At 47.0% G+C, this 20,587-nt stretch overlaps 1 protein-coding gene across 2 annotated transcripts in view; it reads left to right on the plus strand.

The window, feature by feature from the left end:
• Positions 1–20,130, plus strand: part of kcnh3 (potassium voltage-gated channel, subfamily H (eag-related), member 3) — a 94,301-nt gene extending 74,171 nt beyond the window's left edge. For both annotated transcript variants that reach the window (XM_026995907.3, XM_081720791.1), the window contains exons 9-15: positions 1,323–1,522; positions 3,172–3,421; positions 11,663–11,877; positions 15,227–15,483; positions 16,149–16,249; positions 16,482–16,534; positions 17,004–20,130. In XM_026995907.3, the coding sequence (XP_026851708.2) occupies positions 1,323–1,522; positions 3,172–3,421; positions 11,663–11,877; positions 15,227–15,483; positions 16,149–16,249; positions 16,482–16,534; positions 17,004–17,939 (2,012 nt within the window). In that variant the 3' untranslated portion in view covers positions 17,940–20,130. The remainder of the gene's footprint in view (positions 1–1,322; positions 1,523–3,171; positions 3,422–11,662; positions 11,878–15,226; positions 15,484–16,148; positions 16,250–16,481; positions 16,535–17,003) is intronic.
• The last annotated feature ends 457 nt before the right edge of the window (positions 20,131–20,587 follow it).

The following is a 20,587-nucleotide window of genomic DNA, read 5'->3' on the forward strand; positions in this document are numbered from 1 at the left end:
ACATACTCACTCACACACACACACACACACACATACACACTCACACACACACACACACACACGCACACACACACACACATACATACTCACACACACACACACACACACACACACACACACACACAAACACTTTAGCTCAAAACACAGTAGACTACCACACACAGTATATATAAACAATTTACCAAAATGGAAGCCAGCAAGTACACATTGTTAATTATGTAACACAGCCCATAGCAGACAAAACCTGTCTGCATCCACACACACACACACACACACACACACACACATAGACAAACATCTCTGCCTACTTCAACTATACTACCCTACTAAATCCTGCATCACAGTACTTTTCTGAACAGAGATCAGAGGGTTTGCCTGATATCTTTTCATCTATTTGAACAACGGACCCACTCAAATACTTACCAGCATGCAGATTTACTTAAAAACATTAAACGCAATGTGGCGGTAGTCAATAAGATGCAGTTTGTGGTAAGAGCCCTTTCCTTTATCTGGGAGTAAATGTTCTTCCTGCTGTTTAGACCTGTGGTTGTAAGTTCAGAAGTGTTCTGAAACGTGAGGAATAAAGGAAATGATGGTCTTTGCAGATGCACTGTAGATGGCTGCAAGCAGCATCCAGGCTGGGAACACACAGCAGTAGTGGAAAACACTCCAGAGGCAGAACAAAGCCGTAGTTGAACTACCACCCTGCTGCCTAGACAAACAGATGAAAAGAGGACATGTCAGACTGAAGAACTGAGTTTAAAAAAAAACAAAACAGTTGAATGCAGTCTTGTGTAACAGCCCAGTGTCTTGCAGAGGAAGTGGGGCATGAACCCCAGTCTCTCTGTGCTTGTCATACTCACGGTTTAAAGTTTGATCAGACACCGAGGTTCTGACGACCTGCGTGCTGCACGCTTGTCGGCCTGTCAGTCCGTCTGTGTACGTTTTTCGCGTGTAACTATCAGTCTGTCTGTTCCTGGCTCTGATTCTGCTCTTCCGCCGTGTCTTTCTGTGGCTGCGAGGGACAGACAGATGCACGCAGGTGTTCAGCTGCAGAGTGTTGGTCTGTCACGATACTTCCCTCCGTGCTGTGGTTCACTCTTCGTGTTGCTCCCACGCCGCGAGGGCGATGATCATAGCCATCATTTACATCACGCTCCCTGTTGGAGTCTGTACGCTGAGGGTGATGACAATCGTACCGATGAAGGTTTTCACGGCGTCTCCGCCGGCCTGCCCGTCGCGAGCCTGCATTACCCACTCCGCGGTACGTTTACTTTGCCCATGACCGTGACGCGCTCCTCTGCTTGTGTCTCTGTGCCCAGCGCTAATGCACGCCGTGGTTTTCGGGAACGTGACGGCCATCATCCAGCGCATGTATTCGCGACGCTCACTCTACCACACGCGCACCAAAGACCTGAAGGATTTCATCCGGGTGCACCGGCTGCCCAAGGCCCTGGAGCAGCGCATGCTGGAGTGCTTCCAGACCACCTGGTCCGTCAACAACGGCATCGACGTCAGCGAGGTGGGTCGGGGCGCTGGCGTTCCGCCAGGCTGAGCCGTGGGCCAAATGCCTGCTCTATGACTTACATGGATTTCTGTATAAACGCGTCTTACGGCGTGATGAGAGATTTCTCTAAGTCTAGGTTTTCTATATTGTGATAGCTAAAGAGAGTTTTTATTTGACACACGACACACACAATCAGAGAGAAACTCCCACAGCACAGCCTCTGCCTCAGATCTTAACCAGGCCGTGACCATGCACAGTGACATAGTGAAGGCAAAGCAGAACATGTTCTGTGTTTTCAAGGTGTTTTAGATATGGCCAAGTGAGTCCTATGGAAACGCAGGACCTTGGGTGTGCGTTCGCACCAGGCATGCCATAATTATTGCTGAACTGAAGCAGTTAGAGCAGGTGCCAAAGTACCATCTTGCCAATGGGCAGGACTGTTTTGATGATCTGAGCTGATAAATCCTTATGAGTCTGTGATTTCTAAGCATTCAACAGTCACTAAAACCACCACCAGTTAATAAAAATAAGGGTTCACATCTTATTTCGTCAAATAAGATTATTTTTATATATCATTATGACACATCCCTGCAATTCTAGTGCAATTGCAGCATGCAAATAATATTGTCCTAACCCAAAGGAAAGCGTGTGCTTAACAATTCATATCTCATAATCATATATTTAAAATATATAATCATAACATGTTGAGCTTTGCAAACAGAAGTACACAAGCTATTGTTCCAGGTCTGATTTGTTCCTGCTACTTAAAATGATGTGTTCCACAGGTATCTTATTCTGTCCCTTTAGAAATCAAACAGAGTTCATCACATGGGTGTAAATCCAGCCAAAGACAACATTCCATGCCCGTGTTTCCGACATTTCTTTGATGGATGTGGATCATTGCTGGGTCTATTTATCTCTTATTTTCTATTTTTCAATTTTCCTCTCAGAGGAAAAATCTGTCTCAAGATGCATTGTATCTCACCGTTTGCTCTTTTTTGTCTCTCGCCTCCTCTCTCTGATGGACTGGCCTCCGGATTCTCAGTCTCCTTCCTATTCCCACAGAGTCGGCTTCTTCTCACGCCCCTTGCACCCCTTCTCTCCTGGCTCTTTGACTGAGTTTCTCTAAACCCACCTTGTTTTGCTGAGGTCACTCTGCTGAAGGATTTAATCAAATCAAACCTCTCATGAATCAAACTCTCCCTCACTCTCTCTCTCTCTCTCTCTCTCTCTCTCTCTCTCTCTCTCTCCCTCACTCTCTCTCTCTCTCTCTCTCTCTCTCTCTCTCTCTCTCTCTCTCTCCTTCACATGCGCACACAGATCAGTCAATGTCCACCCAAAGGAAATGCATCCTCTTCTCAGTGTAGACATTAGCCAGCCAATTTATCACTGTAAAGCATGCGTGAATGTACTGAGACTGATGTTAACTGGGGATTTGACAGATCGAGCTAGATTTCAGCCACAATACATAAAACTGCATACACCCATCGACCTCACACTGTAATCCTGCATTGGCTGAGTGAAGACCCAACTCTTGTTATCACTACAAATCTTCTCCATCCTTCGCCCAAATGCATTATGTTCATGCTCTCTCTCTCTCTTTCTCTCTCTCTCTCTCTCTCTCTCTCTCTCTCTCTCTCTCTCTCTCTCTCTCTTCCAATCAGCTCCTGAAGGACTTTCCCGATGAGCTGCGCGCTGACATCGCCATGCACCTGAACAAGGAGCTTCTGCAGCTCCCGCTGTTCGAGTCGGCCAGCCGCGGGTGCCTGCGCTCGCTCTCGCTCATCATCAAGACGTCGTTCTGCGCACCCGGAGAGTTCCTCATCCGCCAGGGCGATGCTCTGCAGGCCATCTACTTCGTCTGCTCCGGCTCCATGGAGGTGCTGAAGGACAACACCGTACTGGCCATACTGGGTAAGTCAAACGCGCGTGTACCTTTATGCAGTTAGACAATCATGCAAACAGAGAAGAATGGATCTATTTATTTATTGTCAGGTGTTAAGTTTGGGTGTAAAATTACATTCATTGACTTTAAGCTTAACTTTAACTTAACCCTAAGCCAAAGTCCAATCCTTACTATTAACATCACCCTAAACATTAGCATACCCCACCACTAAACCTTATCTTAAATCTAACCAGAAACCACCACTAAACCTTACCTTAAACCTAACCAGAACCCACCACTAAACCTTACCTTAAACCTAACCAGACCCCACCACTAAACTTTACCTTAAACCTAACCAGACTCCACCACTTAACCTTACCTTAAACCTAACCAGACCTCACCACTAAACCTTACCTTAAATCTAACCAGACCCCACCACTAAACCTTACCTTAAACCTAACCAGAAACCACCACTAAACCTTACCTTAAACCTAACCAGACCCCACCACTAAACTTTACCTTAAACCTAACCAGACTCCACCACTTAACCTTACCTTAAACCTAACCAGACCTCACCACTAAACCTTACCTTAAACCTAACCGGACTCCACCACTTAACCTTACCTTAAACCTAACCAGACCTCACCACTAAACCTTACCTTAAACCTAACCAGAACCCACCACTAAACCTTACCTTAAATCTAACCAGACCCCACCACTAAACCTTACCTTAAACCTAACCAGACCCCACCACTAAACTTTACCTTAAATCTAACCAGACCCCACCACTAAACCTTACCTTAAACCTAACCAGAACCCACCACTAAACCTTACCTTAAATCTAACCAGACCCCACCACTAAACCTTACCTTAAACCTAACCAGACCCCACCACTAAACTTTACCTTAAACCTAACCAGACCCCACCACTAAACCTTACCTTAAACCTAACCAGAACCCACCACTAAACTTTACCTTAAACCTAACCAGACTCCACCACTTAACCTTACCTTAAACCTAACCAGACCTCACCACTAAACCTTACCTTAAACCTAACCAGAACCCACCACTAAACCTTACCTTAAATCTAACCAGACCCCACCACTAAACCTTACCTTAAACCTAACCAGACCCCACCACTAAACTTTACCTTAAATCTAACCAGACCCCACCACTAAACCTTACCTTAAACCTAACCAGAACCCACCACTAAACCTTACCTTAAATCTAACCAGACCCCACCACTAAACCTTACCTTAAACCTAACCAGACCCCACCACTAAACTTTACCTTAAATCTAACCAGACCCCACCACTAAACCTTACCTTAAACCTAACCAGACCCCACCACTAAACTTTACCTTAAACCTAACCAGACCCCACCACTAAACCTTACCTTAAACCTAACCAGACCCCACCACTAAACCTTACCTTAACCGTGAGTCTGCCCATGCCCTGCCTGTAACCTCAGTAACCTGTAGAAACCTTTTCTTTTTTTTTTACTGTGTGTGGGTTTTTGTCTACCACATAAGCAGTGTTGACATTTACACTGTCTCCTCAAGGATATTAAAATATCACACACACACACCCATCCCCATCTACCTCACTGTTTATACACAATAAGCATGATAGGCAGGTCATTGAAACACCTTTTTATGCATAATGACAGTTTCCGTGAATATACATACTTCCGTGAGACTGTTAAAAGTGTTCTTTTTTGTGCAGACTGCACAGACCTGTTAGATACGTCTGTAAGGATGGCCTTAATAAGTACAAGCTGAAAAGAACTGAATTCACACAAGATAAAGCAAATTGTGGGTCCATTTAGAAGAATATGTTTGGCCGTTCTCAACAATTTCTAAGCATTTAGCCATGTGTACTACAGGGTGTTTTTGGTCACATAGATCTGACCTTCACTTCAGCTGTCTGTTTAACATTCATTTCTTGTCAGTAGTTTTGTTAGTTTAACATCCATTTCTTTCTAGTATTTTTGTCAGTTTCATTTTCTGTCTGGGTAGTGGTAGCTCAGTGGTCAAGGTACTGCACTTGTAATCAAAAGGTTGCTGGTTCAAGCTCCACCACTGCCAAGTTGCCACTGTTAGGCCCCTCAGCAAGACCCTTAACCCTCAAGTTGTACTCAGCCATGATTGTAAGTTGCTTTGGATGTAAGTGTTAAATATGTTCTACAGGCCAGGCAAATTTTTTTTTTTTTTGTATTGCATTCTGACAAGTGTGTTATTTTGCTACTCTCCAAAAAAGACATAGCATGCTTTGTGAGTGGTATAACACACTTAGTATTTGTGCAGAAAATGAAAACAACATTATTTATTCTCATTATTGAAACCGTGCTCCACATCATTGGATAGATGGCCAGAGTTTGGAGAATAAGTTATGAAAAGGCTTTTTTATTGACTTTTACGAAGAGTTGTGCTAGACTGTCAGCCTGTAAACCTTTTTAAAGACAGACATATCACTTTATGAATTAAAGTCAGTTAGCAATTTTAGAATTTTGCAGGGATTTAAAAGTCTATTTAAAATTCTGCGCACCTGTTAGTATTGATTGTACTAAGAGAGTTAAATAAGCAGGCACGAACACACACACACACACACACACACACACACACACACACACACACACGTATACAGCTAATTAAACATTACACACACAGCCAAATGCACAAACATTTCCATGTCTTGAACTGCTTGGTGCATAGTTTGATTGAAAGAAAAAACATTTTTTTTAACTATCATGAATGGCTTTGACAAATCCGCCTCTCTCTCTCTCTCTCTCTCTCTCTCTCTCTCTCTCTCTCTCTCTCTCTCTCTCTCTCTCTCTCTCTCTCTCTCTCTCTCTCTCTCTCTCCCTCTCTCTCTCCCTCTCTCCCTCTCCCTCCCTCACACACACAGGCACGAGCACCAGCACCCAGACTGAACCCAGACTGATTTAACCAAACAAACCTCATCCACCCACCATATCTGCGTGGAACTGTCATTTTCAGCTCTACTGAACTGAATCTTTCCTTCCCCTTGCTGCTCTTTGTCTCTCAGACTCACGACTGCCTCATTTTCACATGACTTTATTAGGCTTGTTAATTGCATAATTTATTTGTGCGTTGCACCTGGGTTGGTTCTCTAATGGACAAGACTTAGTAGCTTGACCCAGAGAAATGGACATTATTCATTCACCATACTCACAAAACACACACACACGCGCACACACACGCGCACACACACACACACACACACACACATACGCACACACACGCGCGCACACACACACATACACACGCACACACACACACACGCACGCACACACGCACGCACACACGTTATAGTATTATCCATGTTTTTAATCTCTCTGAGGTGCCGTTCCTTTCAATGTTGTATAAGCAGGCGGCTCTGCTGGCATTTGGCTATTGAAGGTCAGTTCTCTTGAAATGATAAACAGGGTGGGAATGATAAACAGGGTGGAGATGGTGCGTGGAGTGAGAATGGTACGTGGAGTGGGAATCGTACGTGGAGTGGGAATGGTACGTGGAGTGGGAATGGTGCGTGGAGTGGGAATGGTACGTGGAGTGGGAATGGTACGTGGAGTGGGAATGGTGCGTGGAGTGGGAATGGTACGTGGAGTGGGAATGGTAAACCGAGGGGGTGTGCTGAACTGAGTGTGAATGTGGGCTACTCAGGTCCAGTAGCCTCATCTCACCCGGAGCTGAAAGGAATTGTGTAGCTCCTGCAGTTTCTCTAATCAAACGTTATGGTATTTATATGCTTCTAGGATTGGATCATGATAAATAATACATTTGCCAACCATAGCTAACAAGCTGTAAACTTTCATATATTCTGCATATTAGAATACGGATCGGTAAACGTCTGGGTACTAAAAGGTTAATCGCACAAGTGAAGGACTAGAGACTCAATGTCTTGTGCTGCCTTGTAACAGAAGACTTTGAACCAAATCAAATAAAAATGGGCCAGAGTTTGTCTATACGGAGAGATTTCAGTTTACAATGTGCAGTACAGATGAGCTGCCATGTTGCTCAATTATCCAGGAAGCCTCTTTCAATATCTTCCCGCCGGTTCATTATTCCTAATAAACCTTCCGACTGTGGGTGGACGGCACCCGCCCCTCCCATGTGTTGACTTGTAGTTTGTGTCATATTGTGTGCGTTCGCGCTGCGTTCAGTATCTGAACATTATTAGCTTCTGAAGGTCACACAGTCCAGCAGCTGCCATACTGTGTACCCTCCTGCCAGACAGCTATTGTAAGGCCATCCCTGTCCTTCTACTGGGCGCACAGAGCACTTGGACTCTGAGTATAGACGCTCCGCTCTGGTTCAACTCTGTTTCTTGCTCTTACGAGTGGGATTACTAGATGTCAGTATCTCTTTTCTATAGATGTAAGGATAAATAGGATCAGAGAATATGTGCAGTGTCATTTATTACAGTGACGTTGCTTAACACGAACAGTCAGTAATAAAGCTAATCTGTTAATTGCTTGGCAGCTGATTGCCTTAAATATTGCCTTTAAAGTGCCTATCAAAGAAGCGTGATGTTTGTGACTCTCTTATATTTTGCTCTATTACTGCCATGGACTTTATTTCATTTACTCTTAATTGCACATAAGCATAAATCACTGAGACTAGGCACTACTCTATTATATTTGGAATATGTCTATAATTAAAAATCTATAGGTCTATGATTAGAAGTTTAGACTATGACACTGTAGGCTTTAGTAGATGTAACGGTGAGTAGTAAGGAATCGGACGCATGTGCGGAGAAGAGCGAGATTTATTAGGGGCAAATCCAGACTCGGAGTCGTTAGGGTATTCCAGGGTCATAGAGCCAACATAGAGATTCCAAGAATACATGACAAACCAAAAACACACGAAGGCAAACACGAGAAGCAGGCTACAACAAAGACGCTAGGAAGAACCCGGAGAAACATGCATACATTCAGGCAGATACAGGTCTTCAGATAGTCAAAACTGCAGAAGACAAAACTGCAGAATGGAACATCTAGGAAGTACAGGAAAACAGTGACATGACAGGGAAACCACGGAAACTGGAAGGCCAGGAGGGCGGCCATTTGTGACAGTGTACAACCCAGCAGCCATTTTGAGCCCTTTTTTTTCTTTTGGGGGAAGGAAGCTGCGTTTCCACCATCACAGGAGAAGCTCCACCCCACCCTACCCAGTGCACGCCAGTACTGCTCTGATGGAAGTACCAGTCAAACATGGACAGGCTATAAATGATGCATTGTTGATCTTTCTCTTTTCATCATGTAAGAGTGAATCACCTTTACACAACACACACACACAAAGCACACACACAATCTGGTTTTATATACTCTCTTCCACTCTCCCTGCACGAGACAGTGGAAACTAAGTGGCCTACACCCACACCAAGCCAGACAGCAGTCTGCGGTTGTAATCTCTCTCCATCAGAGACACAAGGTAACAGTCTGGATCTGTAATCTCCTTCACAGACACAAGTGTTTTCAATTAGGTGTCATATGAATTCCACTCATCAGTTAATTATCTGTAACAGTTAACGTTTAACCTGTTTTATTTGCACTAGACCTTATGTATAATGTCATTTTGAGCACCTGTACTTGCACTCAACTTCACGAATGACAACCGTGTCGTATGAATATATTACAGAATAATCTGTGTTCATTTACATAATTGGTCCCTAAAATGTTTGTTTTCCTTCATGCAGGAGGGCACCATTGTAATCTACTTTCTTAATCACTCATGTCTATTCTAATTATATCATTCTACTTTAGGCTTGTGAGTCGCAGAACTGTCAATGTTAAGATGTTTAAAGGTCACAGAGCAGAACCAATGACCTGTATGAACACACAAACAGGTGTGTGTGTGTGCGCGCGCTTGTGTGTTTTTCTCTAGTTGCCAGGGACCCATCGGTTGGTCTAATCAATTCGCCCCTCAGTCTTAATAATTGATGGTCATTGCATTATTCAAACACTTTGATTATTAATACAGGCTAGCATATAAAGGGAAGAACCATAGACACACTCACGCATGCACATCAAAAGTGTGTGTGTGTGTGTGTGTGTGTGTGTGTGTGTGTGTGTGTGTGTGTAAGAAAGAGTGAGATACAGAGAGAACACGGTGTGCTGGTGGAGATAAACACATCAATATCAGTTGTGCATTCTGAGCTCATTCTCTTAAAGACCCACGCACACTCACATCCTCATCTGTGCTGCTGGTCCACGTCATGCTAGCGCACGTTATGCTGGCACACATCATGCTAGCGCACGTTATGCTGGCGCACGTCGTGCTAGTGCACATTGTGCTGGCGCACGAACACAAACACCACGCATGGCACCCAGACTTTGTTTATAGAAGCTGGTTACATGAGAATGAAGGCTCCGTCTGCGCGAGGGGCGCATGGGCATCATGAAGCCATGTGACTCAAAACAAAGGAGGTGGCTAGCCTGCACTTACACCCATCTACACGGCCGACCGTTCCAGGGATGTGAGGATGAATTTTTAATGGGATCACACACGTATCCTGTACCACTCGTAGAGCCCTGTGGTAACATCGATTTGACGACTTGACCCTTCTAACCACAGTCAAGAGGGGCAGGGAAATAAAGACAGATGTGGGTGGGAAACGCAGAGAGCAGGAGAAACAGAAGAAGCTTCATCCCAGACTGGCGTCAGATGGAAAAACAAAGTAAGACAGAGTTGAAACCACACACATACCCACACACCCGCACACCCGCACACACATGCCACACTGTGCCTATATGCACCATCAACTGCTATGTAACTGACAGAAACATAGAGATTTGCTGCTGGAGTTGAAGTGTCGTGTACAGTCGTCCTCTCCACACGCCATTACGGCTTCTACCGCATCCCAAACGCAAGCATGATTTCAAGTTCTTCATGTTTCATATTCTTGCTGTGTATAGCTACTGTCTGTCAAAGTAATGTCAAACGTGAGAAAGAGAGAGAGAGAGAGAGAGAGAGAGAGAGAAGATATTTTATAAAAGATCGATATGAGAAATCACGCATGCCCAGAGAGCAGAGTGCAGTAGTGACACTGTAGAGACAGAGCTACACTTTAGGACTGCAGGTAGAATACTCTGTAAATCATGCCAAAGCTCTCACAAAGTGTGAGATGATGCCCCCTGACTTTAGACGTCTATCTAATATTGACACACTTTAGTTGGGTCATATTTATCTGCTTGCTACAGCACACACACACACACACACACACACACACACACACGTCTGTATGTGTTTTATTTAAGAGAGATGGGACTTACTGTGGTTCCATTTCTGAATATTTCTCAGTCCGCACCTGTCTGGTTCCTGCGTGCGCCGTAAGTGCTCGGTGTCACTGGCCATGGAGAAGAGGAAGAGGAGGATGAAGGAAGAGTCACACCTCTTTCTTTCCTTCCTCTACCATATCCCTTATCCTCCTCCCTCGCGCCGTCACACACACACACACACACACACACACACACACACACACACACACACACACACACACAGCCTGAGATACACCAGTAACTGGACAGCATACATGAGTGGGTCTACCACCAGCACAGAATATGCTTCTGCTTTTATGGACCCTCAGCCCCTGACCACAGTGTGTTTTTATGCCTGCTGTCCTCTAACACTCACGTCAGTCTTCCGGTCAGCATTACTCTGGCTGACTTAGTCAGCCGTACAGCTCAGCTGAAGTGCAGAAGCAGAAACGTTCTTGTACCGCTTAAGCTTTGTGTGTCCTTGTGCTTATTTACCTCAAAAACACAAAACTATTTTCTTACCAGAGTTACACAAAAGGAATTTGCCTTTTGTTTTAGCAGTGCTATACGAGAAGAACCTTTAAAAATGATATTTATATCAGCAAACGGGGCAGGACAGGGTTTTTTCAGGCTATAATGATAACACATTCCTCTTTATAAACACGCTGTGCAGAGAGAGGACTGGACTGACATCGCGCATTGCTATGGGTGTAATACCGGCCCGCCTGGGGCACAACGGCCGTGCCCGTAAGGTGGCGTGTTGCAGCAGAACAGAGACTTCCCCGGGTGTCCACCTGTCCCTCAGCCTCTTCACCCTGCGCCCCAGCTGTGAGCTCGGCGCTCTCAACAACAGAGCAGCGGATACTGTCTCTAGCTCGTACCGAGCGAATACTCGAGCTCATTCTGAAGGCATCAGCACCCAAGATTTGACACCACCGTCAGCATTCCAGAGATACCCAGTGCCCAATGCTCTCTGCTTCTTTCTCACAGGTAAGGGCGACCTGATTGGCTCCGACTCGCTGACGAGGGAACAGGTGATCAAGACAAACGCCAACGTGAAGGCGCTGACCTACTGTGACCTGCAGTACATCAGCCTGAAGGGCCTGCGTGAGGTGCTGCGTCTCTATCCCGAGTACGCGCAGAAGTTCATCAGCGAGATCCAGCACGACCTCACCTACAACCTGCGGGAGGGCAACAGCACAGATGTGAATGTGCACACACTCTCACACACACACTCCTACACACACATAGACGCACGGTGCAGAAGTACACTAACATGGCAGCTTTAGAGACTGATTGGGAGACTTTAGCAGTCAGCTTGAGATGGGCGCTTGTGGTTTCTTCTCTTATAGTGAGGGACTCAGATATGTAGTGAAGTCGCGCAATGCTCTTTAACTAATTGCACTGATTCTGCATGATGTGTGATAAATGTATTATCTTGCCTAAGCAGTAGTGACCTTTACAGCAGGTGTGTGCGCATGCGTACGTTTGTGAGTGTGTTTATGTATAAAGCAAAGCTGCTGCTTCAGCTATAAAATTGATTGTCCATCTGCTGGTTTTGGCACGTCTTCTTCTTTACGCGCACGCACACACGCACACGCACGCACACGCACACACACGCACACACACACGCACACGCGCACGCACACGCACGCGCGCGCGCACGCACGCACGCACATGCACGCACGCACACACAGACGCGCGCATGCACACACACGCATGCATGCACACGCACACACATACACGCACACACACACACACACACACACACACTCACGTGCAGTGGAAGTGCAAGGACAGAAATAGCAGCAGGCTGCAGTCAGGAGTAGGTGTTGTAGCTAAGAATAGCGCAGGGGCGGGGGGCTCTCTCCCTCTTGTGCCGGGAGCTCCCTCTTCTTCAGCTATACACAGATCCCGCTCGCTGAGAATAGAACGCGAGGGGGAGGAGAGAGTAGCAGGAGAGGGAGAACCGCCCCCCCGCCCCAGAGTGCCGCATTCACCAAGGTCCGTGTCACTCCTGCTCCTTCGCCAGAACTGGAGGGGTGTGGAGGCAGCAACCGAAGAAGGACCAAGGAGGCAAAGAGTGGAGAGGGGAGGAGAAGCCACCGATCATATCAGTAGTGATGCCACCTCGCAGACTGGGTGTGTGAGAAGTGGGTGTGTTGTGTGAGGAGGTGTGATGTCTGCTGGTGCAGAGCTTTGTGCTGTGAAGCGGAAGGGGTGGACATGTCCCTGTAATACACACACACATGCACACGCACACACGCACGCACACACGCACACGCGCACGCACACACACGGATACTCCTCACAGCAAACAATTTTTTACATTTTCTACAAATAATTAAGGGGAAATTACATTTAAGGGGAGTCTTGGCAGGCTTGTGTGTGTGTGAGTGAGAGAGTGTGTGTGTATGTGTATGTGTGTGTGTGAGAGAGTGTGTGTGTTTGTGTGTGTATGTGTATGTGTGTGTGTGTGTGTGTATGTGTATGTATGTGTGTGTGTATGTATGTGTGTATGTGTGTGTTTGTGTGTGTATGTGTATGTGTGTGTGTGTGTGTGAGAGAGAGTGTGTGTGTGTGTGTGTGTGTGTATGTGTATGTGTGTGTGTGTATGTATGTGTGTGTGTATGTATGTGTGTGTGTATGTATGTGTGTGTGTGTGTGTGTAACAGGGAGCAGTAATGTATTCCAGCTTGTCTCTCCTCATTCACTTATTTCTGATTGACTGAAACACCCAAAGAGCTCTAAGATGCAGCTTTTCACTGAAGGACAGCGCTCTCTCTCTCTCTCTCTCTCTCTCTCTCTCTCTCTCTCTCTCTCTCTCTCTCTCTCTCTCTCTCTCTCTCCCCCTCTCTCTCTCTCTCCCCCTCTCTCTCTCTCTCTCTCTCTCTCTCTCTCTCTCTCTCTCTCTCTCTCTCTCTCTCCGTATTATCTCTGCAGAGAGGAGTGGAGAGGCTTTAGTGTTTTCATGTTCCTATTGGTTGTCAGCTTGACTGTACACCTGCTGGTTTGCACCACTAGAAAACCTTTGCTACATACCATGAAGAAACAGGCAATGGACATACAATGGGACATATATTCTGCTTCACACACACACACACACACACACACACACACACACACACACACACACACACACACACACATACACACACACACACACATACACACGCACACACACACACACACACACACACATACACACACACACACACCCACACATACACACACACACACACACATACACACACACACACACACACACACACACACACACGCGCACACACACACACACACACACACACATACACACATACACACACACACACACACACACACACACACACACACACACACACACACACACACACCACCTTGCACCAACTGCAACATCTGCCGTAATTGATTTTGGACATGGAGAGATGTGCGTTCATGTGCGTGCGTACACACACACACACACACACACACACGTGCGCTCAGAACACACACCGGCTCTTGCAGTCTTGCAGTGCCAGTGGGACCCTTGTTACTAAGAATGGCAGGGGGAGCTAATAATAGCCCTGTGCTTGGGTGGTGGGAGTGTGTCAGGGGGGCTCCACTGAGAGACACAGACACAGATGATGCGGGGGAGGGGTCAGAAAACAGGAGGGAGAAGAAGAAAGAAAAAAGGAAGATGAGGTGACCGGAGAAAGCAGTGGGCCAGGGAGCCCTGTATACGGTCGATACGGGGGGTTGCTATGGCTGCAGGTTATGAAGGGGGGGGTTATACAGCTGTAGTTTATGAGGGGGGTCGATAAGTTATTGTTGTAGTTCGTAGTTACCGCGTACGTGTCGCGTAGTCAACGCATGTTGTACTGTGTGTGTCTGTACTGTGTTCATTCTGCTTCCTTTATCTGCTCGGACACGATAAGTGGATGGTTCCTACTCGCTGAGGATCCTGGGTGTTTTATTTAAAAGGAAACGACGCGCACTGATGCAGTCTGTCATCTCCGCTAACGACGTGGACATCATCACTCCCTACTCCCTTACCTTTCCGCTGGACTTCTAAAACACTTCAGGTTAAAGGTCACCACATTTCCCACTGCGGCTGAGGAAATCCGTGACTTGGTGCTTGTTAGTTCTGCCGTATTTTTTAGTGCTGTGCTTGCGTGATTCTTGTGGCTTTTCTCCGAACGTTCTGGTGCCGTAGCTCCTCAGCAAAAATGCGGGAGATTGACGTTAGTAAAATGTCCTGGAGAGGACATTTCATTTTAAGGAAACAGGTTCGAATGAGGTGGTAGAGTATAAAGGAAAGATGAGGAAGTTTAATAAGCATTGAGAAATAAGAGACAGCACAATGGCAAAATAAGAAGACGAACGTCTTCAGGACGAACGGGGAAGAGAGAAAGACAGACTGTGTTAGGGCACCTCTCACTGGACACTGGTCTTCACTGCACGCGTTTCATTCACACGGACCCTGAACGCTAAGCCCGGTGAAGCGCCCACCAAGATCCGACCCTGTGCCGTATCAGCCGCTAACATCGGCTTCTTCCCGTCGTCTTCTTCTCCAAGGTGGACTGGGAGAGCAATGGCGGCCTTGTGAAGAAGCTCCCGTCCATCCGCGAGGATGAGGAAAACGACGAAGAGCAGCACACGGTGTCGCGGGCGCCGCGCTCCCCGCTGCGGCTCACCAGGGGCCTGAGTTCACCCCTGCGCTCGCCCCTTCTGCCTCCACGACCCTTCCGGCCGCCCTCGGACCACAGCCGGCCTGCCACGCTGCAGATCCCTGTGGTCAGCTTCAGTAACGCCCCCCCGGAGCTCAGCCCCAGGTGTGGGAATACACACACACTTTCATCTTTTATCAGCTTTGGCTGCACCCTGCCAAAGAGGTTTATTTCCATTACATACATATAGTACACATACACAGCAACAGCAACAGCTTTTTTGGTCCTGACTGGTATACGACACCGCAAACAGTAACGTAACTGTGTAGAACTAATCAAGCTACTCGACTGTTTATACTATTAACAGTTAAAATCCAGTGAACCTCAACTTATCCTAAACTCTAATATATAGCATATGAAAAGTACATGGAAATATAATTGCTGCCACGACTCCCAATAATACAGCAATAAAGTCACAAGTTGCATAGCGAAATGCAAAGAGAATCCATCGAGCCCTTTGCCCCCTGGTGGCCAGCAAAAGAAATACACTCGAAGTGATTCATAATTTAGTAGAAGTGTCCAGCTACCATGACAACCAGCTTCAGTAACGGCCCCTCAATTTCACACTAGGAGAAGCACTGGTTGAGCTCTAGCTCTGCTCAGCCCATAAAGACTGTCGGGTTGCCTCTTAGGATTTATATTACAATTTGGGAGCCAATATAACCTTTAACTTTACAAATGTGTCCTCACTTGTATTTTTGGATTGTTTGGGAACACCTACAGCAACCACTACTTTGTTTGCTAAAGTGTTTTTCGTTCTTTTTCTGCAGGTTTGTGGATGGCATTGAGACTGAGAGCCACTCTGGCTCTGCTCAGAGGTTCGAGTTCAGCAGTGCTCTACCTCATAGCGGCCCTCCATCCCCGAGTCTTGGTAAAAGGCTCCTAACTGCTCCATCTCGTCTGTCCATCCCATATTCCCATGTTTCCATATTCTCCTATTCCTGTCTTTATCGCTTCATTTAATTAACTATTCAATTGTATAGCCATTGTTAGCAATATTAAAATGACCATATTTTTTTCTTGTACATCTTTGCACACACTGTGTGTGTGTGTGTGTGTGTGTGTGTGTGTGTGTGTGTGTGTGTGTGTGTGTGTTTGTATAGTGAGCCTGGAGCAGGCGGAGACAAGACAGAGCATCAGCAAACTCAGTGAAGAGGTGAGTATTTTGAACAGGAGGGCGCATAATCCAAGCACAGCACGTCATCCGTCCTGCTCAGTGAGTGGAGCCACAGGCTGTTCTGACAACCACAAAACGAACCAGCTTCATATAACTTGGCAATTAGCAATGTCTGCCTCTGACAGCACACAGTAGAGGGTATGACCGCATTACTGTCGTTAAAACTCAGGACAGGTCTGTCTAACGACTGGAGTTTGGCTACAACATAGCGGGGGTAAGGCGTAATGAAATAGATGTAGTTCTCTGCGGATGTTGTTGTCTCATATTTGGTGATAAACTGTCACATACGGTTTAAGCACCGATAGGCATTGCACTGGTAACATTACGCGGATGTGCTGCCCTGTCTGGTTCAGGTGTTAGTTATTCATCCTAGTGTTTTACGGATGAAGGCAAAAAAAAAAACCAAATCACTTCCTGCAACGCTGCCTTCCGTCTTTCTTATGCCCAGATGACCACCCTGTCACAGCAGGTCTCCCGGCTCAGCCGGGAAATCCAGGAAGTGACACGCCTCCTCCAGCCTCTCTTTCTCCCTGGCTCGCAGCCACTCATGACGACTGTTCCTGCATCGCTCACTCTGCCTGCCAACGGTGCCAGCGGACCCTCCCACACTTTCCCAACAGCTCCGGGCGCTCCGGCCGCTCCCTGCTCCCCTCTCAGGCCTGCCTGCTCCCTGCTGGACAGCACAGCCCCCGGGGGCATGCCAGTTCTTCCCAGTTGCCTTATACCCTCCGGCCCTCCGCAGAGAGCGCAGTCTCGATTGCAGAACTCCCAGGCGTGTTGTCTGAAGGGCTCCCCTCATGTTCCCCTGTGCCCTGCAGAGGCTGTCCAGAAAGAGAGCGCCCGACAGCCCGGTAGCCCCGCGGGCTCCGGTATTGGCCGCGGCCGGCCGGCTCCTGACCGGCCGCTCACGTCCCATACCCCTTCCCTCTCTCTCTCTTCTTCCCGTTCTCCATCCCCGTCCTTTTCGCCCTCCCAGGGACCCCACCGCTCCTGCCCCTCCGGCCACGCCCGAGGCCCGTTGGCCACGCCCTCTTCCCAGGACACTCCGCCCCTGCCATCCTCTCACTGCTCGGTGCCTCCCTCGCTGAGCGGCTCCCCGGGTGACCGCAGGGCAGCGGCGGGCCGGTCCCCGGCGTCCTCCCCCACGCCCCTGCTCCAGGCTCCGCCCTCCTACCCTCATCCCTCCACCTCTTCGCTGTACTCCCCGAGGGACGTGCAAGGATCGCTCGGCTCCTCGTGGCTCCGGCAGACCTCGAGCTCTGGCCAGGCGGGGACTGGCCCCGAACCCCCACAGCTGGAGCTGGAGATGCAGGAGTGGAACATGGGAGAGAGGAGCTCGGTGGAGCACATCAGCTACATCGATGAGGAGGGACCACCACTGTGAAAGTCATGGGGAGTGACAGAGATGAGAGGAGGTACCTCAACCAGGAGTTGGGCTACAGCACAAGAGACCAAATAAGGGCGGCAGGCGGATAAAGAGAGAATTAGAAGTTTACTTTGTCATCCAGAAGGTTCCATCCGCTACATGAGAAACGGACAAAATGGACTGGGATTCTTCAAACTTGAGGTTTTTATGACTGGCACTGATAGCGTCCAACCGTTTCGATGCACGGAAACCTGACACCAGCTAATCCCCAACCATATCAACACAAAAGGGCGGGGCGCTTGTCTGAGATTGACAGGAGCGCAGTGGCATTATCAGGCCCTCACTGAGGCTCCGATCACGGCAACTGCAATTCTTAATGAACCCAGCAAACGAGAAATTGCAGCGAGAATTTGTCCCGTGAAGAGTTTCAAGGCCAGGTATTAGCATGCGTGGATGCAGGCTAGCCTTGTAAGCCCAAGTAGATGCCATGTGCTGTTTATGATGTGACTCTTCTATACTGCCCAAACATGAGAGCTTCATGTACAACCTACCACAGCAGACAAACGCATCTGATGAACCCGTTTCATTATAATGTATGTCACAAATCTACTCTTCTGCTTCTTCCTAGCAGAGCACAAAAAGACGATGCTACCGTCTATGACCAGGTGCACCCATTGCATATTTATTTGGCTTGAGAATATAAACCGTACCCCAACCACAGTACAGATTTGCGTTTGGCAACTAACTTTTAATCCATTCACGCTCTTTCAGTATTTTCTGCATCAAAGTGATTCAGCTCATGACCCACTTCACATCAGACCTCCACTGCACAACATTATGAGGATTCTAAAGCTACTTAACATTAACTGTGATTTGGAGTAAGTGATTTGGATGCAGAGCAGTTAGATGCATACATAGTAATCACAAAAACTCTCAGTGCCATCCACCATGTGGCCGAACAACGGCCAACAGTCTAGCGGGGTTCCTTTAGGATATCTCTTCTCCAAAGGTGACCGTAAGGGGCATGCACAAGACAATCGCAACACACCACTCATAGGTACCCAGACAGGAATGCAGAAAAAACCCCAGCTAAGATTCACACTGCACCAGCCTGGCATGCCAACGAGTGGAAAGACTGAGCGAAACAAGGTGGCATTGCCAAACAGCAGACGTTAGGAAGTTAAGCAAAGAAGGGCCGGGGCCATATGGCGGCCAGGCCGAGCAGACGCCAAGGTGGACACCATGGCAACGGCAGAAAGACTGCGAGCTAGACACTTGGGACACACTTAGAGGGGGAGAGGAGCTCCTATGTCGTATGTCTAAAACAAACAACAAAAAACCACACAGACACACACAAATACACACTCAAACACACAGAGCTCTAGCCATCCAGCCATGTGTGCCTTTTTCTAGAAACATCAGACACCCCCTAAAGTTTTCCCTTTGTTTTGTGTTCAGTATTGTGATTCTTTACAAAAAAAGCCTTCTGTCATGTCATATCATTTGGAGCACTGCACTTTTAGTACATACTAATTATTTATTCACCTATTTATTAGTTTATTTTTATTTATTGGCCTGTTATACTGATGAGGAATTTGTTATGAAGAGCTTACAGTAAATATCTGTAAACCTGGTGCCATCTGACAAAACCTACAGAAGCAACTCCATCATCAAACAAATGCAGTCACGCATGGTAAAGCTTTTATAATGGAGATAATATCTCCTCAAATTGCATATCGGAGTCCAAACAGCTACGGTAGCTGAAATCAAGATGCTCGAGTAACCACTTTGTTCCTAATTCTGGTCCAGTCATCCACACCGTTCACCTGACCCAGAAACACAATCATGACAGCTTATTGGTTTGCTGGGCCCACACACATGGCATGAGCGCATCATTCTTCGGTCCATCCCCGGCAGGTGCACTTGCTTGGGTAGGGACAGGGCATGTTATTGGCATCAGAATGGAGTAACCTCGATTCTATTTTCTTTACCTAGGAACTGCGTGAAGGCATCTGAATGCAAGTTTATGTACGAGACTCTAGTCTGGGTGGGATTGGGGTGGGTGGAGTTCCTGCATGTCCCAAATCTTTGCATGAGGAATGTGCCTGCTAATTGAACACTGGGGAAAGGGTTCAGAGGTCAGGGGCTGAGTGTCCAGAGGCATAACAAATGTATTTTGTTAACTGTAATAAACTATAACAGATCCTTACCAGAATAATAAAAGATGTTTTATAAGAACGCGAGTGTTGTCGTATGTTTTAGACTTTGATATGGGGGAGCAGATTTAAGGAATATTTCACTTCAAGATGCTAACCATGCTATTAATGAAGGAAGCCCATGGAGGATTTACACATGAGATCACGCTAACTCATGTAGCTAGCTTTATTTCACTACTAGCTACGTAAGCCAGTTGCCTAGCAGAGGCTCCCCATAGTACCTTGTCTATAAGTATCTTGTATCTTCCTTCATATTACAATACAGGCACACATATCCTGTAGCATAAAGTCAGCTGTTCAACCAAAGGTTGAATGCCCTCTAGGTGCCAAAATCTCATGAATGTATGAATCTGTGCCTGCCTGACAGTTTCTCAAATGTCCTCAGTAGGAGCCTGTTAGAACCATGCCCATGTGCCAGACACTTTGGCCCTGGCGCTATAAGTCAACAGA

Source organism: Electrophorus electricus, chromosome 9 (assembly GCF_041902795.1).
Source record: "Electrophorus electricus isolate QZ-2024a chromosome 9, ASM4190279v1, whole genome shotgun sequence".
NCBI classification, from domain to species: domain Eukaryota; kingdom Metazoa; phylum Chordata; class Actinopteri; order Gymnotiformes; family Gymnotidae; genus Electrophorus; species Electrophorus electricus.